Raw genomic sequence first — 25,902 nt, forward strand, 5'->3', positions numbered from 1 at the left:
GAATTAAGAAGAATCCGACGACTAAGCTTGCAGTGTAAAATAATTTAATTCCCTTTTTGTCATCCGTGACATCGTGTCTATAGAATTTTAATCGAACTGTAGCTAGTCGAGTGTTCAAGCAGCGAACGAAAATCATCTGAAGTTAACTAAATCAAATACAGATTAAAATACAGAAGCCGAAATTCGTTTGATTTAGTCCGTTGCTTCTCGCTTCGGTCCAATCTTCAAAAGTGAACTGACAGTACGATTTTGTCCGCGTTCGGAGAATTCACCAAATTAAATCGTTAGTCCTCGGATTTTCGTTTCGAGATTCGAGGAATGTGATGCGTGGTTGAATAGTGTATCAACCCAGTGTACATCAAGAAAAATCGGGATTCAAAATATCTGCAATCTCTAATTAAAAAAAAAAGAGAAAAGAAATTAAAAAAACGCTGGCGTCCCTATCCCCCTACCGCCCGCGCCCAGATATTTTGTTCCTGCGTGCTTATCTTCTTCCAGTTTCCACCGCTCCTTCTATCTTCAACCTGAGCCGTACCATTCTGGAGGATTCTCAAAGTGCATTTCTCCCTGCTCGTTCTCTGTCTGGTCGAGCAGCCCCTCCCTGAAGTTTTTGCCCATGGCGCTCAGCGCCCAGGTCCTCTGTGCCCTCCTTGTTTCTCCTCTCCCTCGATCCCATGGCGGTCGCTCGGTCGCTCGGTCTCCAAGCTCCAGCCGCGCCCCTGGTTCCAGCCATGGCACTCCTTCAAGCTCGGTTCTTCTCTCTGCGCAGGATCCTCTCCCATGGCGAGCTGCCGGCGCTGTTCCCTGTGCGTCCGTCGCTCTGCCCTCTGCTCAGATTCCATCGGACCGCGCCCCTCTGCTCTGTTGCCGCGAGCAGCCGCGCCCAGCTCTGCTCCTCTCTCCCTTGCCGCGGAGCTCCTGTGCGCGCGCTGTTCCTGCTCGCCGAGCGGTTCTCTGCCCTGCGCGCCGTGCTCCCTGCTCTCCCTGTGCGGCTCCCCAAGTCCGGTGCCCAGCTGTGCTCGCGAGTTTCTCCTCCGCGCGTCCTGCTCGCTCTCTGCCTGTTTCCATGGCGTCCTGTTTTCTGCGCGCGTTTCTCGGCGCCCGACTCCCTCTACTCGGACTGCGGCATCCCTGCTCGGAGCTCCCTGATGCCGAGCCCATCTCCCAGTCCATGGCCGCGCGCAGCTGCTGTGCTTTGTGCGCACGCCGTGCTTCTCTGCCGGTGCCCAATCCTCCCTGCTCGTGCCGTCGTCGAAGCTTTTGGATGCGCGCGCCCAGCTGACCTTCCTGTGTCGCGCCCCGACTTTGCCCAACGCCCCGTCGAGCTCCTCTGCCGAGCGCCGTGGAGCCTGCGCGCTCGGTTCTTTCCAGTTCGTGTACTGCTCGACTTTGCGTCGCGCGCGCAGCGTTCTGTTGTTCCTGCGCGTGCTGCCGCGAAGCTCCCTGTTCAGTTCGCCTTCGTCGCGTTGTCGTGCGCACGAAACTGCTCGCAGTCGATATCGAGTCTGTGACGCGCGCGCTGGACACGGTAAAGCGTTGCGTGTGCTTGTGTCCGAACCCGCCCGACCGTGACCTCGTTTTGCTCCTCGTGTCGCTGCTCGCCGAGTACTTCCTCAGTCCGCGCCATAAAATTCGCTCGGCCACAGCCTCGATGAACTGCGAAACTCCCTCGTCGTGCGCTCTGGCATCGGCTATCGCCGATTTCGCCATTGAGTTCGCAAGCACTCCTTGTTTTGTTCGTCTCGCCGTGGGCGACTTCTCTACGCTTCAAATCCGTGTTGCTCGCCCCGCATACGCTCACTTCTCATCCATCGGGTTTTGTGCGTGCTCGCGTTTGTCGTCGAGCTGTTGAACCCGTCATCTCTGGCTCGATCCCCACCTCACCAGCTCGCTCCAGACTTCAATTGAAGGTCGTCGTCGATCCGTGCGTCATCAAGAAATTCCAAGAGTCAAGTGAAGACGGAGCCAGCAACGTGATATTCACCAAGTGCGCGACAAAAAGCTCGAGCCAGGATTTATCAGCATTCGTATGAGATTTGGGTCGCGTTTGATGCTGGTAAGCTGAATTTATTTGCTTAGTAATTTTAGTACTTTGCTGGTAGGCACTATCGGTATTTTATGCGAGGAATTTTAGTTGTGGAATGAAGTCAGTGCTATGCATTCATGTGCATTATGCAAATCATTTAGGTACGTTTATTGACCACGTGATGCGAAGAACTAAAGCTGAGTCGACCCCAAGATGACGTAATGGGTGGACTAATTCACAAGATGATGCTGGTGGATTAACCTGAAGATGGATAATCGGAACAAGTATCAGAACAAAGGATGATCGCCAAGTGGACATCATCTAACAAACACTAACGTAGTGTTTATTCCAGGCAAGCCCCGGTGCATGCAACCCCTTCCTTGTGTTTTTAAATAATTTTTGCACACTTTAAGTCTAGTGAAATGTGCATTAGGTTTATAGGAGTTGCTTGGAACCCTTTGATGCATTGCCTTCCTTGATATCCATACCTTTATAGATACTTCTGGTGAAGTATCAAAATATGATTTACAAAAATGCTTAGCCCTGCTCAGATCTTATGGATAGAGGTTGTCTTTTGCATTAAGGCCTAGCTCAGGGGTTATCCTGAGGAAAGATGGCTTCTACCTGCAAGAATATTTTCATTGAGAGCGTGGTGGGATCTTACTGCAAAGTTCCCTTTGATGCTCTTTTCATCCTAGGAACATAAACAATCCTAAGGATGGAAGTACTTAAATCGGGACTTGGGCTAGGAACAGGTGATGCTCCGCCTAGGTTAGTTAAGGATTGGATGCGTATGTAGGCCTGTTGATCAAGGACTATCTTAACTAGCCACATGCCCTGGAAATGGGACAGGGTAAGCTTGAACCCAGCTATTCCATACATGAAAAGACAATCGCGCACTGGGAGTGGAGAGATGGCGAGAGTGGCACGTACCCTCCTGGCAAAGGACCGCCTAAAAAGGGTGGTGTGCTCTCGGGTGGCGCGGACCTATTCATGCAGTAGAGGATCCGTGGGAATGGTAGACATGCAAGGTTTATGAGAAACATATGTCGTGTGGTTAGAGATCCTCAGCTGAGTAAATCGATTCGGATCGCCGTTATATCCCCGGAGAGTGGAGACTTGATCTCCGACCTACAACCTAAGTCAGGATGTGAACATTATGAATAAAAATGATGTTGTATTGATGAGATGGTGAAATTAGACTAGATGCAAACAGAGTCTATTAATATTTAATCTGACGTTAAAATATTGAAAGAAAGGACTCACTTTAGTAAGCTATTTCTGCAAAAGTATCTAAATTGATTCTTGCTAAAGCCTCTCCTTGATTCCCAAATCTAGCATATCCTTGAGAGTCTTTTCTTTAGTCGGGTAAGTCTTGCTGAGTAATTCCATACTCAGGGTTTTATTCCCTGTTGTTTTTCAGGTTTTAATTTTGTGCTGCTGTTGATGGTGTTAAGTGCCGGTGGGCTCGGCCTTCTTATAAGTCTAAGTACTTCTTCTATACTTCTTAATGAGGATGGTCACTTGAGCTAGCATATATTTCAAACTTATACTTTTGTAATCACTCCGATAAAATAATGTAAAATTTTTGTAACCTGTAAAATTTGGTAATAAGATTTCCGCTGCAAAAATGTTGTGTGTGTGATTTGTGTTACTTAATCCCGCGGTTCTGGTTGTAAGTGGTTTATCCGATGTCCTTGGGCAATCGAACGGATTCTGTTAAGTTATCTAGTGCACATGCATAGCTGTCTGAGGTCTTTGAGACAAGGACAGGTGCATGTGGGCCCAATAACTTGGGAGGTTCTGCCACACCTAGGCCCTTGAATAACCCCTTCACTGACTTCTTCGACTTTAGCGGCATCCTGCATCAAAATAAGAAATTATTCATTAGTGAATGTTTAAATGACATAATCCTTAAAAATTAGAAGCAAATGAAAGAACAAAATATGTGAGTCCAATTATGACGTCGATGTTGTGCATCAAAATCAATGACTTAGCATAAGGAAGCTCCCACAAGCCACATATGTGAGTCCAGTTATGCTCCTCACCAAAACCTTGATACCTTTTCCCACTCTCGTCTAGGACAAGTTTCCTATGCTCTTCTGTAATTTCTATCCCACTATGTCGCTTGGGCGGTCCCTTCGTGACGATGGTGCCCTTCCTAAACTTATTTCTCTACCTTCTGAAGGGGTGATTGAAGGGTAGAAAACATCTATGACAATCAAAGTAACATTTCTTGCCACCAGCACTAAGATGAAAACAATATGTATCTTTAGCACAATAAGTACACGTCAATCTACCATGCACGCTCCATCTAGAGAAAATACCATACGCCATAAAATCATGAACCGAGAACAGATACGCGACACAGAGATTGAATTTCTGCTTCTTGAAGCAGTCATAGGCTTTCACTCGTTGCCATAGCTTCTTTAACTCTTCAATCAATGGTTGAAGCATCACATTCAGGCGTACGCCAGGATGCTCAGGTCTAGGTATAACAAGACATAGGAACATAAACTCATATTTCATGCAAAGAGCATGTGTAAGGTTGTACGGTATGGCAATGACAGGCCAACATGAATACGACACAACAGTCATATTGAAAGACGTTAAACCATCAGTTGCCAAGCCGATACGAACGTTTCTTGCATCACTGGCAAACTCTGGATCAAAGTTGTCAAGAGCCATGCATCACCATTTGACGGGTGCATCATTAACCCATCTTGTCTCTTCGTACAATCTTTATGCCACCTCATGTGCATAGCGGTCTTCCTCGAGAGAAACAAACATTTCACTCTAGGAGTGAGAGGCATGTAACAAGTTGTTTATGTGCAACCTTTGTCACCACCTTCTCCCCATCTTCATTTACAAGCTCCAAGTACCTCGACTTCCCACATTTTAAGCATTTCTGCTCTCTGCCATGTTCCTTCCAAAAAAGCATGCAGTTGTCCTGGTGTGAATCATCTAGGCCCCTAAGTGGTGTTTTGGTAATTAATGACAACTGATTGTGGACTAACAATTCTTGGAGAAATAAGAATGCATGACTGGACCACAGGAAACAGTAAGTCTTTGGGACTTATAACCATTGATTGTGGATCAAGTGAACGAAAAGGTAAAACATAGGTTTTTACTTTTGCCGGTCAACAGGTGTTTAGAGAAGAAATTGACCGAATTAATAGGATAGACAATCGTATTATTAAGAGGGGTCAATGAACTTGAATGGTGTAAAACTTAGTGCCTCATAGATGTCACACCCGGTTTTAGAAGGTAAACCGAATGTGGACCATGTACGTGCCAGGATCAGAAACTCACGTACACAGCGATTACATAATTGGACATCTTCACACAATGCTCGAATTAAATAATCGAAAGATACTTTAATTACATCAAGATGTCAGAGACATCCACAAACTCTAGTACATAGCCATAATGTTCAACATAAATATCAAAGTGCGGAAATGCAAAACGTAGAAGCTAAGCCCACACAGGCAGCTAACTAGGGGTTTGCCACTAAGAAAGAACTAGAACTCGTCATATTCCTGGAACTCCTCGAAGTCATCCATGTTGCCAGCATCACCTCCTGAGCATTGAGTACATTGGGGACAACCTGGGGTGGCGTGGTTTGTAAAGCAAGGGTGAGTACACATCAACGTACTCAACAAATGTCTCGTTTGGCTAAAGTGGACTAGCTATATATGGAGTTGAGGTTAAGCAGTTGCTTTTAGTTGGTCAAGTATTTATTATTATTAGTAGAGCCAAGTTTAGTAATAAACCCAGTTATTATCCAGAAGTACCTCCTCAAAAGAGGAAATACCAGAGATCAGATTTTATAACATCATTATTAACCATCGTCATAAAAGTATCCAAAGTTCTTCTAATCAAAGAGGATCCCAAGGCTGATCTTAACCAAACACTCTGCAGAGGTTGTACACTTTACCCACAAGTCGTTATCCCTTTCGAGCCTAGGTTGTATAGACCCGTTCTTCACTACCGAGGTGAATGGCCAGGGATACACTACGTAGCCTTTACAAAGACTCCCCTGGTGCATAGCTGCTCGTTAGGTTTCACCAGTCGTACAAACACAGTACACCTCCCCAAGGTGGGTGACTAACAAAACCAAATCGAAAGAACCTCTGCACCCCAACCTTGGCAGAGCGAGCACTACGCCCCGGCCCCCATTGACGGTCCTCCGACAAAGTGAGAGCACCTAGAGGGGGGGGGGTGAATAGGTGATCCTGTAAAAATTCAATCCTAATAGCCACAAAACTTTGTTATGTAAGTTAGAACGGCTAAGTAGCTTGAAACGAGCTCTTGTGAACACAGACAATCAAAGAGAAAACAATCACAAGAGACACACGATTTTATCCCGTGGTTCGGCCAAGTAACACTTGCCTACTTCCACGTTGTGGTGTCCCAATGGACAAGGGTTGCACTCAACCCCTTTCAAGTGATCCAATGATCAACTTGAATACCACGGCTTTTCTTGCTTTTCTCTTTTTCCTGTTTGCGAGGAATCTCCACAAGTTGGAGTCTCTCGCCCTTACAACAAAGATCACAATGAACACACAAGAGTAAGGTTGGGAGCAACACACACAAATCTGCAGCACACACACATGCACACAAGCCAAGACTTGAGTTCAAAACGAAGCACAAAGAGTTCACAACTAAAACGGAGCTCAAATCACTAACACGATCAATCAAGTGCACGGAGACGGAGTGTGAGAGTCTTAGAATGCTTAGTGAATGCTTTGGTGACTCCTCCATGCGCCTAGGGGTCCCTTTTATAGCCCTAAGGCAGCTAGCCGTTGGAGGCCAACAAGGAAGGCTATCCTTGCCTTCTGTCGGGTGGCGCACCAGACAGTCCGGTGCACCACCGGACAACCACTATTCATGTCCGGTGCGCGATCTCCTTCTATTCTGGCGCAGACGACCGTTGCAGATTCGTGGCAGTTGGCGCACCGGACACTGTCCGGTGCACACCAGACAGTCTGGTGCCCCCTGCCGACCGTTGGCGCGGGCCACGCGTCGCCCGCGGATTGCGCGACCGACCATTGCGCTGGCGGCCGTTGGCTCACCGGACAGTCCGGTGAATTATAGCCGTACGCCGCCAAATTCTCCCGAGAGCGGCCTGTTCACCGGAGTCCAGCCTGGCGCACCGGACAATGTCTGGTGCACCACCGGACAGTCCGGTGTGCCAGACTGAGCAGAGATTTGGCTGCACCGAGCCAAGTCTTTTGGTTCTTTTCTTTTCTCTGTTTCTAGCACTTAGACACAATATGTTAGTACTCAAAACAATGTACTAAGTCTAGAAACATACCTCATGTCTTGATTTGCACTTTTCTCTTCATTTAGCACATAAGAACTTAATTATATGTGTTGGGCACTTAATCACCAAAACATTATAGAAATGGCCCAAGGGCACATTTCCCTTTCAATCTCCTCCTTTTTGGTGATTTATGCCAACACATCAAAAAGCAATGCAAAACATGCAACACCGATTCAAATTGAAGACCAAATTGTTTTTGACTCTAATTTGGCATATTTGGATCATTCTTTGCCACCACTTGGTTTGTTTTTGCAAATCAAATTCATTTTCCTATCACTAAGTCAAACTCACTTGTTTGGGCATAAAGAGAGATATTCCAAAAGTGAATTTGAACAAGATCCAAAAAACTTCCCTTTTTCCCATAGCCATAAATTCTCCCCACAAGAGACCAAATTTTGCAACAAGAGTATTTTGACAAATCAAAAGTTCTAACTCTATTTTTTCAAAAATTCTCAAGTGGTAGCTGATCCATTTGCTTTGGCCTTAATTTCTCCCCCTTTGGCATCAAGCACCAAAACGGGATTATTTTTGGCTCTTTAACCCCATTGCCTCACCAAAATTGTCAATTAAGAGCAAAAAGGCAATAAGAGCATAAGAATGAACTTGGAGGTGAGTACACTAATACCGGAGTGCAATGGAAGTCTTTGCATGGTCCAAGTTCACCTTTCCCTTTCAATTCACCTTTGAGACTACATCAAGTACACTTAAACAAAGGTTAGTCTCAAAAGGACAAGTTGTAGCACTTCTCCCCCTAAATATGTGCATCATTCACACATGGACTTGTGAGGTCCGGGGATCCCTTGCACAACTTGAGCACCATAAATAATCAACAAATTTCATAAATGCATAAAGTAACTTGATCAAAGGCATAAAACACATGTATGCTATAGATCAATCCAAGTTACGCGAATCTAAGATATTTAGCTCACTATGCAACCTGCAAAAGGTCTTCTCATCTAATGGCTTGGTAAAGATATCAGCTAGCTGGTTCTCGGTGCTAATATGGAAAACCTCGATATCTCCCTTTTGCTGGTGGTCTCTCAGAAAGTGATGCCGGATGTCTATGTGCTTAGTGCGGCTGTGTTCAACAGGATTATCCGCCATGCGGATTGCACTCTCATTGTCACATAGGAGTGGGACTTTGCTCAGATTGTAGCCAAAGTCCCGGAGGGTTTGCCTCATTGTAACACCCCAAAATCCTAATTTTGGGTTTAGGATTTTTTTAAAAAAAGATTAAATTAAAGCGTCTCCTAACTAAGGATTATACCTTGTGAGTTGCCTTTCCTAAAATAAATATAAGTGGCAATATTAAATGTTTAAATCCAATTTAAAGTTTGAGACCGTAATATGAATTGAAACTCAAAAAAAAGGGTGAGAAGACTTTTACGTTATTTACCTTAGTGAATTGTTTCTCCTTGAATTGTGTATTGAGAAGTTTTTATCTAAATGAATAAGGATTTAACTTTGCATACCTACTGAGATTTTGATTGCTGCATTAAGATTTGAATTTAAATCTGTGAATCGAAAATGGATTTGAATCTAGAATAGAAAACATAAAACTGAAAATGAAACTAAAAAAAATTGGAGAGCTGGCTGGCTGGGTTACATTGCCCACAGCCCATTCATTCTCCACGCCGCTAGCCTATGTCTCCATGCCATACGTGTTTTTTTCCTATTTGTTTATTCACCTTGCCGCGTATGACATCAGCATGACATCAAGCAAGCAACTTCAGCGGTCGTTCTGTTCGTGCGTATTCTCGCTGCGTCCATCTAGAAAATCAAGCACTTAAACAACCTCCCGATGTTCCTGGCATTACCGGTTTCCAGATATTTTCCCTCTCGGGCTATAAGTATGAGATGCCGGGGCACCCTGCCAATCCATACATTTCTATATGCTTCCTGATGGGTGGGCGGATCATCAACAGACACCGAGAGAGAGCAGCGAGTGAGAGAGAAATCGAGTGGAGGAGAGAGAAAATTGGGGGCTGCGTGAGTTCATCCGAAGCCGATCCTTGGACCCTCCTATACCTATTGCTCAGCTTCCCCGGCTGTCCACCATCGCCGGATGGAGGTAGGATTACTGCCGCTGGAGAAGTCCCATAGGCGTGGTCGTTAACCGATCGGAGTTCAACGCGGAAGCACCACCGTGGCGTCGTGGACATGGTGGTGGCGATCAGAGAAACCGGGTGTTGCCGTGGGTGTGGCAATTTCTCACCGATGCTCTGGCAACGCCGCGGATCCGCCATGGTGCGGGGCAGCTTCGTCTGTGCGTCATTCTCAGTGAGATACTCCTCAGCTCATTCTCCTTAAGCGCGATTACGGTTAGAAACGCTCGGATCGAGCTTTTTGGCGCGAGATTAAAACCTGGGCAACGCCGGTGGTGGCGTCCGCCATGCGGCGCGGCTGCGCCGCCGTCCTTTGTCGTGCGTATTGAGGGTGATGAGCCAGTGTCGTTGATCTGCGGAGCGTACGGCCAGGATTAAGCGGGGTATACCCCTTCGCGTGAGTCAATGCAGACCGTAGGATGTCTGGTGAATGCGTAGGATTAGATCTGGGGCTTAATTAAATCATGACCGCAGATCTGGCGTTGTGTGGTTCACGTGGTATACCGGTTTGTCATAGGGATAGTCTAATCTCGACCGTGGGAGTTCGATCGGACGGCTCACAATAGATCTTACCCCTTCGCGGCTGACGTATTGCAAAAGAACCCCTACGCTTACTAGAAATTAACCCGCCATCTCCCGCGGGGAATATCTGATTCTATGGAATCTTGCGAGTTAGACCCTGTACTTCCGTTTATTTAGAGCGTAGACCAGACACTTATTAAAACGAGGAATTCGTTTGGAAAATGATTTTTAATGTTAAAATAATTCTAGGAACTCATTTAATTCATAGAAAATTCATTCTAGCCCCAAATTAATCCATTCCAATTCCTATAATTTTGTAATATTATTGTTTATCACGTAATACCACTGTCTTGACATGAATGTCACAATAAAATTTATCTCCTAATCAATCTCATATCAACCTTTAGAAATTCATAACTCCTCCGTTATAACTCCGATTTGATCCGTTCCAGCTGCGTTAGTCTCGTATAAATATTTACTACGAAATAATAGCATTTATTATACCATGCCCCATTCTTTTATAATTAGATCCCTGTTTAACTTATGTTGGTTAGTCTCGATTCATTATAATCTACTAGAATATAATCTATGGTCAATTTATAACTTATATTTAAGTTGAGATAATTATTTATAATATAATCTATCATATAATTTATATTAACCCATTTATAATTTAGTTTAATATTTTAATCACACAGATTTCCTATATAATCATAACCCTTTAATGGTAACTCCGATCTTAGTGGTTCACGAACCCGCGATCTCGTAGCGACGCGTAGATTATTATTATTCAGTTTGTACTTATGTTTGGTGTAATGTTAATTTTGTCTATACACTGTTTGTTTGTATTGCTACGACTAGCGGTGAGGTCACGAGGATCCGAAGAATCACCCTGGTAACTGGAATCTCAAGTCCCAGGCAAGTTGTGCCCTTGATCACTTCTTTTTACCCACTCATGTTCCAATTAATCATAATGATCTGCATAGGTTAATTTTGATGGGACCCAATAGGTTACCCTAGTTTGATTATCTTTATACCTTGTTTACCACTGAACTTTTTGGGTAGTACTTGCTAGTGCTTTATGTGGTTTTGGGTATGAAGATACATTATTCATGATTATACTTTTGTTATCCGTTGTTATTTACTGTTCATGATAAGATCATTATGTTAATTGGAACATGGAGCAACCACCCGGGAAAACAGTGCTACCACAAGGGTTTATGGACGCCCTTGGCTGATTAATTAGGAAAGCTAGTGGAGGACTACCTTACCCGAAAGGGGCAAGGGCAGTAGGGGAGTGGTCAGTGTAGGGAGGTCCTTGGTTGATTTTGCTGCGATGGCGGTCAGGCAAGAACCCTGCATTGGAGCTTCCTATAAACTGTAGCGGGTTTTCTGAAGCTAGTGGAACTTTGTAAAGGCCTCGTAGTGTTACCCTGCCTCGCCTCCTCGGTAGAGGTGTATGGGAAGTCGCGATCCCTTGGCAGATGGGTAACATGACTTGTGGGTAAAGATGCGCAACCTCTGCAGAGTGTAAAACTGGTATACTAGCCGTGCTCACGGTCATGAGCAGCTCGGACCCTCACATGATTAAATTATGGAACTAAATTCAATTTGTCATATGCATTGCATTGCAGGTGAGGTTGTTACTTTTGTTCTACTATTTAATTGGGTTGGTATTTACTTATACTTAGTAATTGCTAATAAAATTTTGACCAACTTTAAAAGCAATGCTCAGCTTCAACCATCCTTTTTGGTAAGCCTTACACTTCATGAGCTCCCACCTTTGGCGGGTTCATGCACATTATTCCCCACAACTTGTTGAGCGATGAACGTATGTGAGCTCACTCTTGCTGTCTCACACTCCCCCCCACAGGTCAAGAACAGGTACCGCAAGATGAGGCGCATGGAGGATGCTGCGATGAGTTCGTGAGAGATCTAGGCCGTCGTCTCCCAGTCAACTTTGGGTTGCTGGACCATTGTCTCCTTATAATGTAATTATTTATTTTGTATAGAACTCCTGTTATATAGTAAAGATGTGACATTCGATCCTGTGCCATGAATCATCATATGTGTGAGACTTGGTTCCAGCACACCTGGTGATTATGTTCGCGCCCGGGTCTTGGTGCCCCGAAATCCGGGTGTGACACTCATCCAAAGTAGTTGCGCGCAATACTGTCCTGCGGCAACATACTCGGCCTCAGCGGTGGATAGGGCAACAGAGGTGTCGGGGACCATAATTAGGGGTACCCTCAAGACGCCTAATTCTCAGCTGGTAACCCCCATCAGCATAAAGCTGCAGAGGCCTGGTGGGTGCGATTAAGTCAGGGATCAGTCCATACCAGCGACTCGATCACGCCTCGCCCGAGCCTAGCCTCGGACAAAGGCAGCCGACCCCGAGAGGTTTCCGTCTCGCCCGAGGCCCCCCTCCAACGGCGGACGCATCTCCGGCTCGCCCGAGGCCTTGCCTTCGCTAAGAAGCAACCCTGACTAAATCGCCGCGCCGACCGACCGAGTCGCAGGAGCATTTAACGCAAAGGTGGCCTGACACCTTTATCCTGACGCGCGCCCCCCGGCAGAGCCGAAGTGACCGCCGTCACTTCGCCGCTCCACTGACCGGTCTGACAGAAGGACAGCGTCGCCTGTGTCACTCCGACTGCAGTGCCACTTGACAGAGTGAGACTGACAGGCAGTCAGGCCCTGCCAAAGGCGCCATAGGAAATTCCGCTCCGCCTGACCCAGGGCTCGGACTCGGGCTAAGCCCCGGAAGACGGCGAACTCCGCTCCGCCCGACCCAGGGCTCGGACTCGGGCTAAGCCCCGGAAGACGGCGAACTCCGCTCCGCCCGACCCAGGGCTCGGACTCGGGCTAAGCCCCGGAAGACGGTGAACTCCGCTCCGCCCGACCCAGGGCTCGGACTCGGGCTAAGCCCCGGAAGACAGCGAACTCCGCTCCGCCCGACCCAGGGCTCGGACTCGGGCTAAGCCCCGGAAGACGGCGAACTCCGCTCCGCCCGACCCAGGGCTCGGACTCGGGCTAAGACCCGGAAGACGGCGAACTCCGCTCCGCCCGACCCAGGGCTCGGACTCGGGCTAAGACCCGGAAGACGGCGAACTCCGCTCCGCCCGACCCAGGGCTCGGACTCGGGCTCAGCCCCAGAAGACGACGAACTCCGCTTCGCCCGACCCCAGGGCTCGGACTCCGCCCTGGCCTCTGCCGAACGACCTCCGCCTCGCCCGACCCAGGGGCTCGGGCTCGGCCTCGGCCATGGAAGACAGACTCGACCTCGGCTTCGGAGGAGCCTCCACGTCGCCCGACCTAGGGCGCAGGCCCGCCACGTCAACAGGAAGCGCCATCATCACCCTACCCCGAGCCGACTCGGGCCGCAGAGAACAAGACCGGTGTCCCATCTGGCTAGCTCCGCCAGATAGGCATTGATGGCGCCCCGCATGCCCTGTGACGACGGCGGCTCTCAGCTCTCTTACGGAAGGAGGAGGACGTCAGCAAGGACTCGACCACTCCGACAGCTGTCCCTCCGCCAGGCTCCGCCGCTCCTCCGACGGCCACGACATCACACCAACTGGGTGCCAAGATCTCTCCGGCTGCCACATCGGCATGTACTTAGGGCGTTAGCTCTCCCCCGCTAGACACTTAGCACTCTGCTACACCCCCATTGTACGCCTGGATCCTCTCCTTACGCCTATAAAAGGAAGGACCAGGGCCTTCTTAGAGAAGGTTGGCCGCGCGGGGACGAGGACGAGACAGGCGCTCTCTTGGGGCCGCTCGCTTCCCTCACCCGCGTGGACGCTTGTAACCCCCTACTGCAAGCGCACCCGACCTGGGCGCGGGACGAACACGAAGGCCGCGGGATTTCCACCTCTCTCACGCCCGTCTCTGGCCACCTCGCTTCCCCCCTTCGCGCTCACCCACACGCTCGACCCATCTGGGCTGGGGCACGTGACACACTCACTCGTCGGCTCAGGGACCCCCCGTTCTCGAAACGCCGACAGTTGGCGCGCCAGGTAGGGGCCTGCTGCGTGCTGACGAACAGCTTCCCGTCAAGCTCCAGATGGGCAGTCTCCAGCAACCTCTCCGGCCCGGGACGGTGCTCCGTTTCGGGAGTCTTGAGTTCATGTCCTTCGACGGCAGCTACGACATGATACTCCTTCCACCGCCGCGCGACAACGACAATGGCGGCCGACAACCCGTTCGCCGGCGGCGGAATCGACGACATCTTCCCCGCGTGGTGGAAGAACAACATTCGAGCTCGCCCCGTCCTCACCCCCGCCAACAAAGGAGGAGGCGGGGCAACCAAGGCCAAGCGGGAGGCCGCGCTTCGTCGGCTGACGAGCGAATCGACGTCCCCAGCGCCCCAATGGGGGGGCGCGTCGGGCATCGACCTCGCGTTTGAGACGAAGGCGAGCGCCGTCCCCCCGCGACACGCCAATCCCGAGCAAGTGGACGACGCCAGCGTGCTCGCGGAGAGCTTGCAGGACGTCGCCCTCGTACCTGAGACGACGGTGCAATCAGTCCCCGATGTGACTATGTCGCTCCTCGTCGACCAAAAGGTACCGACTGATTCCCATCCTACGTCATTTCGACTCGGCCTCAACCCGCCTAGCGACCTTGCTTTGGCGGGCGCTCTCGTTGAGGCGAGTGCAACCCCTCTGGGGTTTCGTATGCGGTCGCCTTGGGACCGGCTGACGGACGTCACGACCTACGGGCCCTCTGGGTCCGAGGAAGATGACGATCCCAACATCTGTTGGGATTTCTTTGGATTTGGCAACCCCAGTGCCATGCAGGACTTTATGACCGCATGTGACTACTGCCTCTCCGATTGTTCCGACGGTAGCTGCAGCCTTGACGACGAGGACTGCGGCCCAAGCCGCGAATGTTTCCACGTCGAGCTAGGGGATCCCTCTGAAGGCAACCATCTCGGCATGCCAGAGGACGGTGATCTCCCTAGGCCGGTGCCTCACGCTGACATCCCGCGGGAGCTAGCTGTGGTCCCCGTTCCGGCGGGGGGTCACGACCCACAGCTCGAGCAAGTCCGCGGGGCGCAGGCCAGGCTCGACGAGGGAGCAGGAGCGCTTGAGCCGATCCGCCGGGACGTCGGGCAGGTATGGGCGGGCCAACCCCCGGCCGGAGAAATACGTTGCCTGCCCCAGGGTTTCCAGCACCGCGTCGCCAACGACGTCAGGGTCAGGCCGCCACCCGCATCTAGTGGGGTCGGTCAGAACCTTGCAGCCGCAGCGATGCTCCTCCGCGCGATGCCGGAGCCATCAACCACCGAGGGTCGGCGAATCCAGGGAGAGCTCAAGAATCTCCTGGAAGGCGCTGCGGTCCGACGGGCCGAGAGCTCTGCCTCCCGGAGGTAGGGATACCCCTCGGAACCTCATGCCGCGACTTCCCGATTCATGCGGGAAGCCTCGGTCTACACCGGGCGCACGTGCAACACCGCGCCTGTGGCCCCGGGCCACCTCGGCAATGAGCACCATCGTCGCGACCATCGGGCCCACCTCGACGAAAGGGTGCGCCGAGGCTACCACCCCAGGCGTGGGGGACGCTACGACAGCGGGGAGGATCGGAGTCCCTCGCCCAAACCACCCGGTCCGCAGGCCTTCAGTCGGGCCATCCGACGGGCACCGTTCCCGACCCGGTTCCGACCCCCCGACTACAATCACAAAGTACTCGGGGGAAACGAGACCGGAACTGTGGCTCGCGGACTACCGCCTGGCCTGCCAACTGGGTGGAACGGACGATGACAACCTCATCATCCGCAACCTCCCCCTGTTCCTCTCCGACACCGCTCGCGCCTGGTTGGAGCACCTGCCTCCGGGGCAGATCTCCAGCTGGGATGACTTGGTCCAAGCCTTCGCCGGCAATTTCCAGGGCACGTACGTGCGCCCCGGGAATTCCTGGGACCTCCGAAGCTGCCGGCAACAGCCGGGAGAGTCTCTCCGGGACTACATCCGGCGATTCTTGAAGCAGCGCACCGAGCTGCCCAACATCACCGACTCGGATGTCATCGGCGCGTTCCTTGCCGGCACCACCTGCCGCGACCTGGTGAGTAAGTTGGGTCGCAAGACCCCCACCAGGGCGAGCGAGCTGATGGACATCGCCACCAAGTTCGCCTCTGGCCAGGAGGCGGTCGAGGCTATCTTCCGAAAGGACAAGCAGCCACAGGGCCGCCCATCGGAAGAGGCTCCCGAGGCGTCTACTCCGTGCGGCGCCAAGAAGAAAGGCAAGAAGAAGTCGCAAGCAAAACGCGACGCCGCCGACGCGGACCTTGTCGCCGCCGCCGAGTACAAGAACCCTCGGAAGCCCCCCGGAGGTGCTAACCTCTTCGACAAGATGCTCAAGGAGCCGTGCCCCTATCATCAGGGGCCCGTCAAGCACACCCTCAAAGAGTGCGTCATGCTTCGGCGCCACTTCCACAGGGCCAGGCCACCCGCAGAGGGTGGCAGGGCCCGCGACGACGACATGAAGGAAGATCACCAAGCAGGAGAGTTCCCCAAGGTCCGCGACTGCTTCATGATCTACGGTGGGCATGTGGCGAATGCCTCGGCTCGGCACCACAAGCAAGAGCGCCGGGAGGTCTGCTCGGTGAAGGTGGCGGCGCCAGTCTACCTAGACTGGTCCGACAAGCCCATCACCTTCGACCAAGCTGACCACCCCGACCACGTGCCGAGCCCGGGGAAATACCCGCTCGTTGTTGACCCCATCGTCGGCAACGTCAGGCTCACCAAGGTCCTGATGGACGGGGGCAGCTGCCTCAACATCATCTACGCCGAGACCCTCAAGCTCCTGCGCATCGATCTGTCCTCCGTCCGAGCAAGCGCTGCGCCCTTCCACGGGATCATTCCTGGGAAGCGCGTCCAGCCCCTCAGACGACTCGACCTTCCCGTCTGCTTCGGAACGCCCTCCAACTTCCGAAGGGAGACTTTGACGTTCGAGGTGGTCGGGTTCCGAGGAACCTACCACGCGGTACTGGGGAGGCCATGCTACGCGAAGTTCATGGCCGTCCCCAACTACACCTACCTGAAGCTCAAGATGCCGGGCCCCAACGGGGTCATCACCGTTGGCCCCACGTACAAACACGCATTCGAATGCGACGTGGAGTGCGTGGAGTACGCCGAGGCCCTCGCCGAATCCGAGGCCCTCATCGCCGACCTGGAGAGCCTCTCCAAAGAGGTGCCAGACGTGAAGCGTCATGCCGGCTACTTCGAGCCAGCGGAGACGGTTAAGGCCGTCCCTCTCGACCCCAGTGGCGACACCTCCAAGCAGATCCGGATCGGTTCCGGGCTCGACCCTAAATAGGAAGCAGTGCTCGTCGACTTTCTCCACGCAAACGCCGACGTCTTTGCGTGGAGTCCTTCGGACATGCCTGGCATACCGAGGGATGTCGCCGAGCACTCGCTGGATATTCGGGCCGGAGCCCGACCCGTCAGGCAGCCTCTGCGCCGATTCGACGAGGAGAAGCGCAGAGTGATAGGCGAGGAGATCCACAAGCTAATGGCAGCAGGGTTCATCAAGGAGGTATTCCATCCCGAATGGCTTGCCAACCCTGTGCTTGTGAGAAAGAAAGGGGGGAAATGGCGGATGTGTGTAGACTACACTGGTCTCAACAAAGCATGTCCGAAGGTTCCCTACCCTCTGCCTCGCATCGATCAAATCGTGGATTCCACTGCTGGGTGCGAAACCCTGTCCTTCCTCGATGCCTACTCAGGGTATCACCAAATCCGGATGAAAGAGTCCGACCAGCTCGCGACTTCTTTCATCACGCCCTTCGGCATGTACTGCTATGTCACCATGCCGTTCGGTTTGAGGAATGCGGGCGCGACGTACCAGCGGTGCATGAACCATGTGTTCGGTGAACACATCGGTCGCACGGTCGAGGCCTACGTCGATGACATCGTAGTCAAGACAAGGAAGGCTTCCGACCTCCTCTCCGACCTTGAAGTGACAGTCCGATGTCTCAAGGCGAAAGGCGTCAAGCTCAATCCCGAGAAGTGTGTCTTCGGGGTGCCCCGGGGCATGCTCTTGGGGTTCATCGTCTCCGAGCGAGGCATCGAAGCCAACCCGGAGAAGATCGCAGCTATCACCAGCATGGGGCCCATCAAGGACTTAAAAGGCATACAGAGGGTCATGGGATGTCTCGCGGCCCTGAGCCGCTTCATCTCACGCCTCGGCGAAAGAGGTCTGCCTCTGTACCGCCTCTTGAGGAAGGCCGAGTGTTTCGCTTGGACCCCTGAGGCCGAGGAAGCTCTCGGGAACCTGAAGGCGCTCCTCACAATGGCGCCTATCTTGGTGCCCCAGCTGATGGAGAAGCCCTCTTGGTCTACGTCGCCGCAACCACTCAGGTGGTTAGCGCCGCGATTGTGGTCGAGAGGCAAGAAGAGGGGCATGCGTTGCCCGTTTAGAGGCCAGTTTACTTCGTCAGCGAGGTACTGTCCGAGACCAAGATCCGCTACCCACAAGTTCAGAAGCTGCTGTATGCAGTGATCCTGACGAGGCGAAAGTTGCGACATTACTTCGAGTCTCATCCGGTAACTGTGGTGTCATCCTTCCCCCTGGGGGAGATCATCCAGTGCTGAGAGGCCTCGGGTAGGATCGCAAAGTGGGCGGTGGAAATCATGGGCGAGACAATCTCGTTCGCCCCTCGGAAGGCCATCAAGTCCCAGGTATTGGCGGACTTCGTGGCCGAATGGGTCGACACCCAGCTGCCGACAGCTCCGATTCAACCGGAGCTCTGGACCATGTTTTTCGACGGATCGCTGATGAAGACGGGAGCCGGCGCGGGCCTGCTCTTCATCTCGCCCCTCAGGAAACACCTACGCTACGTGCTACGCCTCCATTTCCCGGCGTCCAACAATGTGGCTGAGTACGAGGCTCTGGTCAACGGGTTGCGGATCGCCATCGAGCTAGGGGTCAGACGCCTCGACGCCCGCGGTGACTCGCAGCTCGTCATCGACCAAGTCATGAAGAACTCCCACTGCCGCGACCCAAAGATGGAGGCCTACTGCGATGAGGTTCGGCGCCTGGAAGACAAGTTCTACGGGCTCGAGCTTAACCACATCGCTCGGCGCTACAACGAGACTGCGGACGAGCTGGCAAAAATAGCCTCGGGGCGAACGACGGTTCCCCCGGACGTCTTCTCCCAGGATCTGCATCAACCCTCCGTCAAGATCAACGACACGCCCGAGCCCGAGGCACCCTCGGCTCAGCCCGAGGAGCCCTCGGTTCAGCCTGAGGTACCCTCGGCCCCCGAGGGCGAGGCACTGCACGTCGAGGAGGAGCAGAGCGGGGCCACGCCTGATCGAAACTGGCAGACCCCGTACCTGCAATATCTCCGCCAAGGAGAGCTACCCCTCGACCAAGCCGAGGCTCGGCGGGTAGCGCGACGCGCCAAGTCATTCGTCTTGCTGGGCGATGAGAAGGAGCTCTACCACCGCAGCCCCTCGGGCATCCTCCAGCGATGCATCTCCATCGCCGAAGGTCAGGAACTCCTGCGAGAGATACACTCGGGGGCTTGCGGCCATCACGCAGCGCCTCGAGCCCTTGTCGGGAATGCTTTCCGACAAGGCTTCTACTGGCCAACGGCGGTGGCTGACGCCGCTAGAATTGTCCGCACCTGCGAAGGGTGCCAATTCTATGCGAAGCAGACCCACCTGCCCGCTCAGGCTCTACAGACGATACCCATCACCTGGCCCTTTGCTGTGTGGGGTCTGGACCTCGTCGGTCCCTTGCAGAAGGCGCCCGGGGGCTACACGCACCTGCTGGTCGCCATCGACAAATTCTCCAAGTGGATCGAGGTCCGACCTCTGAATAGCATCAGGTCCGAACAGGCGGTGGCGTTCTTCACCAACATCATCCATCGCTTCAGGGTCCCAAACTCCATCATTACCGACAACGGCACCCAGTTCACCGGCAGAAAATTCTTGGATTTTTGCGAGGATCACCACATCCGGGTGGACTGGGCCGCCGTGGCTCATCCCATGTCGAATGGGCAAGAAGAGCGTGCCAACGGCATGATTCTACAAGGGCTCAAGCCTCGGATTTACAACGACCTCAACAAGTTCGGCAAGCGATGGATGAAGGAACTCCCCTCGGTGGTCTGGAGCCTGAGGACAACACCGAGCCGAGCCACGGGTTTAACGTCGTTCTTCCTGGTCTACGGGGCCGAGGCCGTCTTGCCCACTGACCTGGAGTACGGCTCCCCGAGGACGAGAGCCTACAACGATCAAAGCAACCAAGCTAGCCGGGAAGACTCGCTGGACCAGCTGGAAGAGGCTCGGGACAAGGCCTTACTACCCTCGGCGCGGTACCAACAGTCCCTGCGACGCTACCACGCCCGAGGGGTCCGGCCCCGAGACCTCCAGGTGGGCGACCTGGTGCTTCGGCTGCGGCAAGACGCCCGAGGGAGGCACAAACTCATGCCCCCCTGGGAGGGGCCATTCGTCATCGCCAAAGTTCTGAAGCCCGGAACGTACAAGCTGGCCAACAGTCAAGGCGAGGTCTACGGCAACGCTTGGAACATCCAACAGCTACGTCGCTTCTACCCTTAAGATGTTTTCAAGTTGTTCATATACCTCGCACCCACGCAAAGTTTAGTCAACAAGGAAGGGTCGGCCTCGCCTCGGCAAAGCCCGACCCTCCCTCGGGGGCTAAAAGGGGGGAAACCCCCTCTGCGTTAAAATTTTCCTCGAAAAAAGATCTCTTTTACCAGAATATCTTCCGTGCTTTTTGACTACTTCGAAAAACGGATCCTGGAAACGACGGAGTACACGTAAGCAGCCAAGGCTGACCGAGCCGAGGGACTCCTACGCCTCCGGGATACGGATACCTCACTCATCACCTTCTGCGATAAGTAACTCGCGTTCGGATAAAGTGACTCCGCGGATCGAACAAGTCTTTACGTTCGGAAGCCCTTCTGCCGAAGCGATCCTTCGAGCCTTCTCGACTGAGTCGGTGACAGGGCCCCATGGACGGGTGAAAGTACGCGTAAGCGGCAAGGCCGACCGAGTCGAGAGACTCCCACGCCTCCGGGATACGGATACCTCACTCATCACCTTCCGCGAGAAGCAACTCTCGCCCGCACAAACATCCCTGTTACCAACAAAAAGTCCAGATACTCGAAACAAGAGGAAAAGAGACGCAGCTTTACAACGCAGCGAGGGTGTGTGTTCTGGCCTCGGCGGCCGCAGAAGGCACACGCTACAAGACAATCTGATCCTGCAGGCTCGGGTCTTCACGCTGGAAGGGGGCTGTAGCGCCCTCGGCATCGACGACACCTTCAGCGAGGTCCGACCCAGCCTCGGACGGCGACGCGGTCCAGGGACTTCTCCGGGAATCCGGCCCAAGCAGGCGGCTCGGCCGGTTACCCCAGGGGCCTCGGCCAACCATCTTCCAAGGGCGCCAGCCCGGTTCGAGGCCTCGGCTGATCAACTCCGGCGTCGGTCCCGCTGACGGACAACCCGGCTAGGCTCCGGCCAACCAGGTTTTCATTTTTGAGCCAACTCTGCCTCTGTTCATGCTGATACCGCTACCCCTGGCCTCGGCTCGTCGAAGAGCGGCCAAGGGGTCTCTTTAACTAAGCTAGAGGAGCCTCAGACAATAAGGCCGATCGAGCCGAGGGATTCCTACGCCTCCGGGATACGGATACCTCACTCGTCACCTTGACACAGGGCGACTCATGCTTGGTGAAGCGGTTCAGATAATCAACAGGCGAGTCTTAGTGCTCGAAAATGAGGAAAAAACACGGCTCCGTGCCAAAATTACATACATGTTCAGGCCTCGACAGCCATAATGAACAAAAACACTGGCATTTAAAGTGCCATTACAAACGGAACTCCGGTTCCCCCTCCGCAGGTACGAACGACCCCACTCGATGGGGGTGGGCCTGCGGAGCAACAGAAGACTGACGAGCGGCTCGCCGCCGCCCGCTCTGGCTACGACGACAACGACCCCCGCTCCGGATGGTCGGGCTGCAGCAGCGCAGGCCTCAGGGTGGGCGCTGCTGCAATCTTGCCCTCGCCCACGCCGACGCTCGAGGGGCGAGGACAAGTACGAAGGACCGGAGGCCCGAAGCGCGGATGGTGGCGGTGATCCCGTCGGTGACGGGGACTTCTCGAGCCGCCTCTGCCTCGGCGCTGATGGCAGGGGCCACCAGCCTCCCGGCAGATCCCCACTCAAATCCTCCCAGACGAGTGGGGCACCGGCCTCGGCGCGAGGGCGCCATCCCGGTGCAAAGGCAGGACCACCCCAGAACACGAACGCCGCCCTAGCAGCGCGCGACATCGTGGGTGGTCCTCCCGTGCACACGGCGCGGCAACCGCCATCCGGCAGGGGGGGCCGCCGGGAGCCAAGCCCACGACTCCGACACGCTGGAGGTGACGACGCCCGCCGTCGACCAGCCCCACGTTGTCGAAGTCCGGGCCGCCCGCAGGGCCAGTGAGCGCCCTCTCCCTCGAACGTCGCGGGAGAGGGTGATCCACGAACCCGCGCGGGAGGTAGAGCGCCGGCTCAGCCCGGCCCCCACCCCAGCGAGGATGATGAACATCCTTGAAGCTGAGGGTGGGACCAAGATCGCAGCCCGGCTTGCTTCTCCCCACCCAGGAACTGGTGGTCACCACCTTGGGTGACCGCCGGCGGGGGGGGGGGGGGGTGCAGCCGGGCTGGCTGATGAAAATCCTTGAAGCCGAACGATGGCTGAAAGGTACCAACTCCCACGGAGTTGCGTTCCTCCAACGATGAGGCGAAAAGACGGCGGATACCCCCCATCCGGGGGCTTGGAAGATGGAAAGACGCGATGCATAAGAAAGGGGGAAGACATGGTCGCCTTCCGAAAGGGGTCGCCCTCCTTTTAAAGGCAACTCTCCCTACGTGCGCCCCCAAACGTCACGGGCTGAGTCTTCTCCAACACGCTCCAAGGCCCTCCCCTGCGGCGCGGGGGCTGGGTCCCGCATGTCATGCAAACCGGCTCGGAGCAGAAGAAGCCAAACCGCCGCGCGTGGTGCACACAACCGCCCGGCAGTTACAAGCGACCCCCCACTTTTGCCCAAACCGACGGGCGGAAGGGGCGGGCAGCCATGCAGGCGGCATGCAATCGCGCCAGGTGGACGCGCTTCTCCGACTCCCAACACGCCAGCATGGGGGCCCAGGCCCACGCGTCACGCAACCGGCGCGCCAGATGCTGCATGCAAGCAACTGCACCGCCACTTGCGCCACCACCGCGCCTCTTCGGTTGCGGAACCAACACCGCGACTCGAGGCGGCCCAGCGCACGACCCAGCAGCGCCAGCCTGGTGCGACGGTCGATGCAGCCGAAAGTGGGCCGGCAGTAATGACAGTGGCAGGCGGGCGAGAGCAGCGGTCACGTCGTCAGCCAGGCTCACGTCCCATCCAGGGGCAGCAAGAGAGCCTCCCCTCACGGCGTGAAGACGACGCGCCCGTGATCCGTTCCTCGAACGGCTCGCGCACGCGCAACGGCCGCCCTGCCAACCACTCACCCCGTCGCATTAACTCCGCGGCAGGACAGGCGGCGCTTCCGGCAGGAGATGCGGGCGACGCTTCGCCTTCGCCGTAATAACCGCGCCAAAAAAGGTACACCACGTCGTTCGATTTTGTATCCTTTTCCTTTTTTCCTCTTTCTCTATCTCTTGCAACAGGGACCGGGAAAGGGGGATACCCCGAAAAGGATCCTTCCCTGTGAAGGAACCGGGCTCCGAGCCCCCCATACTGATCAGAGGTTCGAAGGCTGGCCCTCCGAGGGGTTCAACAGTCGCCTCAGATCGCGTGGGCCCTACACCCACTACTGGTCAGAGGTTCGAAGGCCGGCCCCCCCGAAGGGCTCCACGGCCGCCTCAGGCTACTCGGGCTCCGCGCCCATTACTGATCAGGGGTTCGAAGGCTGGCCCCCGAAGGGTTCACAGTCGCCTCAGACGCCGAGCGAGGGATGACCAGGGGTACGTTCGATACATAACCAAGGCTCGGGCTGCGCTCCCGAGGTACCCTAGGACATTTCCGAGACCAGCGGGAGCGATCTTGTAATGGAATCCCATCGGAGGGAGGCATCGAGCCCTCGGACCCCGTCGCCAGGGGACCGGGTCCGACAGATCACCCGCAGGTACTTTTGGGCATGCCTCTGGGCCCCTAGCCGACCCCTAACGAACGGGGCACGGACGTCCACTCGGATTACCCGCTTGCAGCTCACCGGAGACACCATGTTCGGTGCCCATCGAGGGTAACATGGCGCTCTCCCCCCCTCCTCCTTGCGGAAAGGCGACGTAGGGGCGTATGTAAAAAAGCCGAGTCTGTCCCTGATCGCCCTCTCACCCTGTGCGGAGGCTCGGGGGCTGCTCTCGCAAACCCGGCTCCGGCCGAACCGTTGACAGCGTCAACATACCAGCCCGAGAACTTGGGCCCCGACCGTGCACCCGGGCTACGGCCAGTTCGCATGAGGGAACAACCAGACCAGCCGAAGCATTACGCAAGGCATTAAGACCTCGAAGGAGTGAAACCACTCCTCCGAGGCCTCGGGGGCTACACCCGGCGGGTGCGCTCGCGCGCACCCACCGGAACAAAACGCAACCGAGAAAGGCTGGTCCCCTTGTAAAAAAGTGCGATGAAAGCCTCCAAGCGAGTGCTAACACTCCCTTCGTGGCTCGGGGGCTACTGTCGGGGACCATAATTAGGGGTACCCTCAAGACGCCTAATTCTCAGCTGGTAACCCCCATCAGCATAAAGCTGCAGAGGCCTGATGGGTGCGATTTAGTCAGGGATCAGTCCATACGAGCGACTCGATCACGCCTCACCCGAGCCTAGCCTCGGACAAGGGCAGCCGACCCCGAGAGGTTTCCGTCTCGCCCGAGGCCCCCCTCCAACGGCGGACGCATCTCCGGCTCGCCCGAGGCCTTGCCTTCGCTAAGAAGCAACCCTGACTAAATCGCCGCGCCGACCAACCGAGTCGCAGGAGCGTTTAACGCAAAGGTGGCCTGACACCTTTATCCTGACGCGCGCCCCCCGGCAGAGCTGAAGTGACCGCCGTCACTTCGCCGCTCCACTGACCGGTCTGACAGAAGGACAGCGCCGCCTGCGTCACTCCGACTGCAGTGCCACTTGACAGAGTGAGACTGACAGGCAGTCAGGCCCTGCCAAAGGCGCCATAGGAAACTCCGCTCCGCCCGACCCAGGGCTCGGACTCGGGCTAAGCCCCGGAAGACAGCGAACTCCGCTCCGCCCGACCCAGGGCTCGGACTCGGGCTAAGCCCCGGAAGACGGCGAACTCCGCTCCGCCCGACCCAGGGCTCGGACTCGGGCTAAGCCCCGGAAGACGGCGAACTCCGCTCCGCCCGACCCAGGGCTCGGACTCGGGCTAAGCCCCGGAAGATGGCGAACTCCGCTCCGCCTGACCCAGGGCTCGGACTCGGGCTAAGCCCCGGAAGACGGCGAACTCCGCTCCGCCCGACCCAGGGCTCGGACTCGGGCTAAGACCCGGAAGACGGCGAACTCCGCTCCGCCCGACCCAGGGCTCGGACTCGGGCTAAGACCCGGAAGACGGCGAACTCCGCTCCGCCCGACCCAGGGCTCGGACTCGGGCTCAGCCCCAGAAGACGACGAACTCCGCTTCGCCCGACCCCAGGGCTCGGACTCCGCCCTGGCCTCTGCCGAACGACCTCCGCCTCGCTCGACCCAGGGGCTCGGGCTCGGCCTCGGCCATGGAAGACAGACTCAACCTCGGCTTCGGAGGAGCCTCCACGTCGCCCGACCTAGGGCGCAGGCCCGCCACGTCAACAGGAAGCGTCATCATCACCCTACCCCAAGCCGACTCGGGCCGCAGAGAACAAGACCGGTGTCCCATCTGGCTAGCTCCGCCAGATAGGCATTGATGGCGCCCCGCATGCCCTATGACGACGGCGGCTCTCA

General features: G+C 54.8%; 1 protein-coding gene across 1 annotated transcript; it reads left to right on the forward strand.

Moving 5' to 3' along the window:
• The first annotated feature begins 380 nt into the window (after window positions 1-380).
• Window positions 381-3,837, forward strand: LOC118476454 (uncharacterized). The gene is made up of 2 exons (XM_035965607.1): window positions 381-2,056; window positions 2,188-3,837. Exon 1 carries the CDS (start codon window positions 675-677, stop codon window positions 1,509-1,511), a length of 837 nt encoding a protein of 278 aa, XP_035821500.1. The 5' UTR covers window positions 381-674; the 3' UTR covers window positions 1,512-2,056; window positions 2,188-3,837.
• Window positions 3,838-25,902: the final 22,065 nt, after the last annotated feature.

Source organism: Zea mays, chromosome 2 (assembly GCF_902167145.1).
Source record: "Zea mays cultivar B73 chromosome 2, Zm-B73-REFERENCE-NAM-5.0, whole genome shotgun sequence".
In the NCBI taxonomy this organism is placed as follows: Eukaryota; Viridiplantae; Streptophyta; class Magnoliopsida; order Poales; family Poaceae; genus Zea; species Zea mays.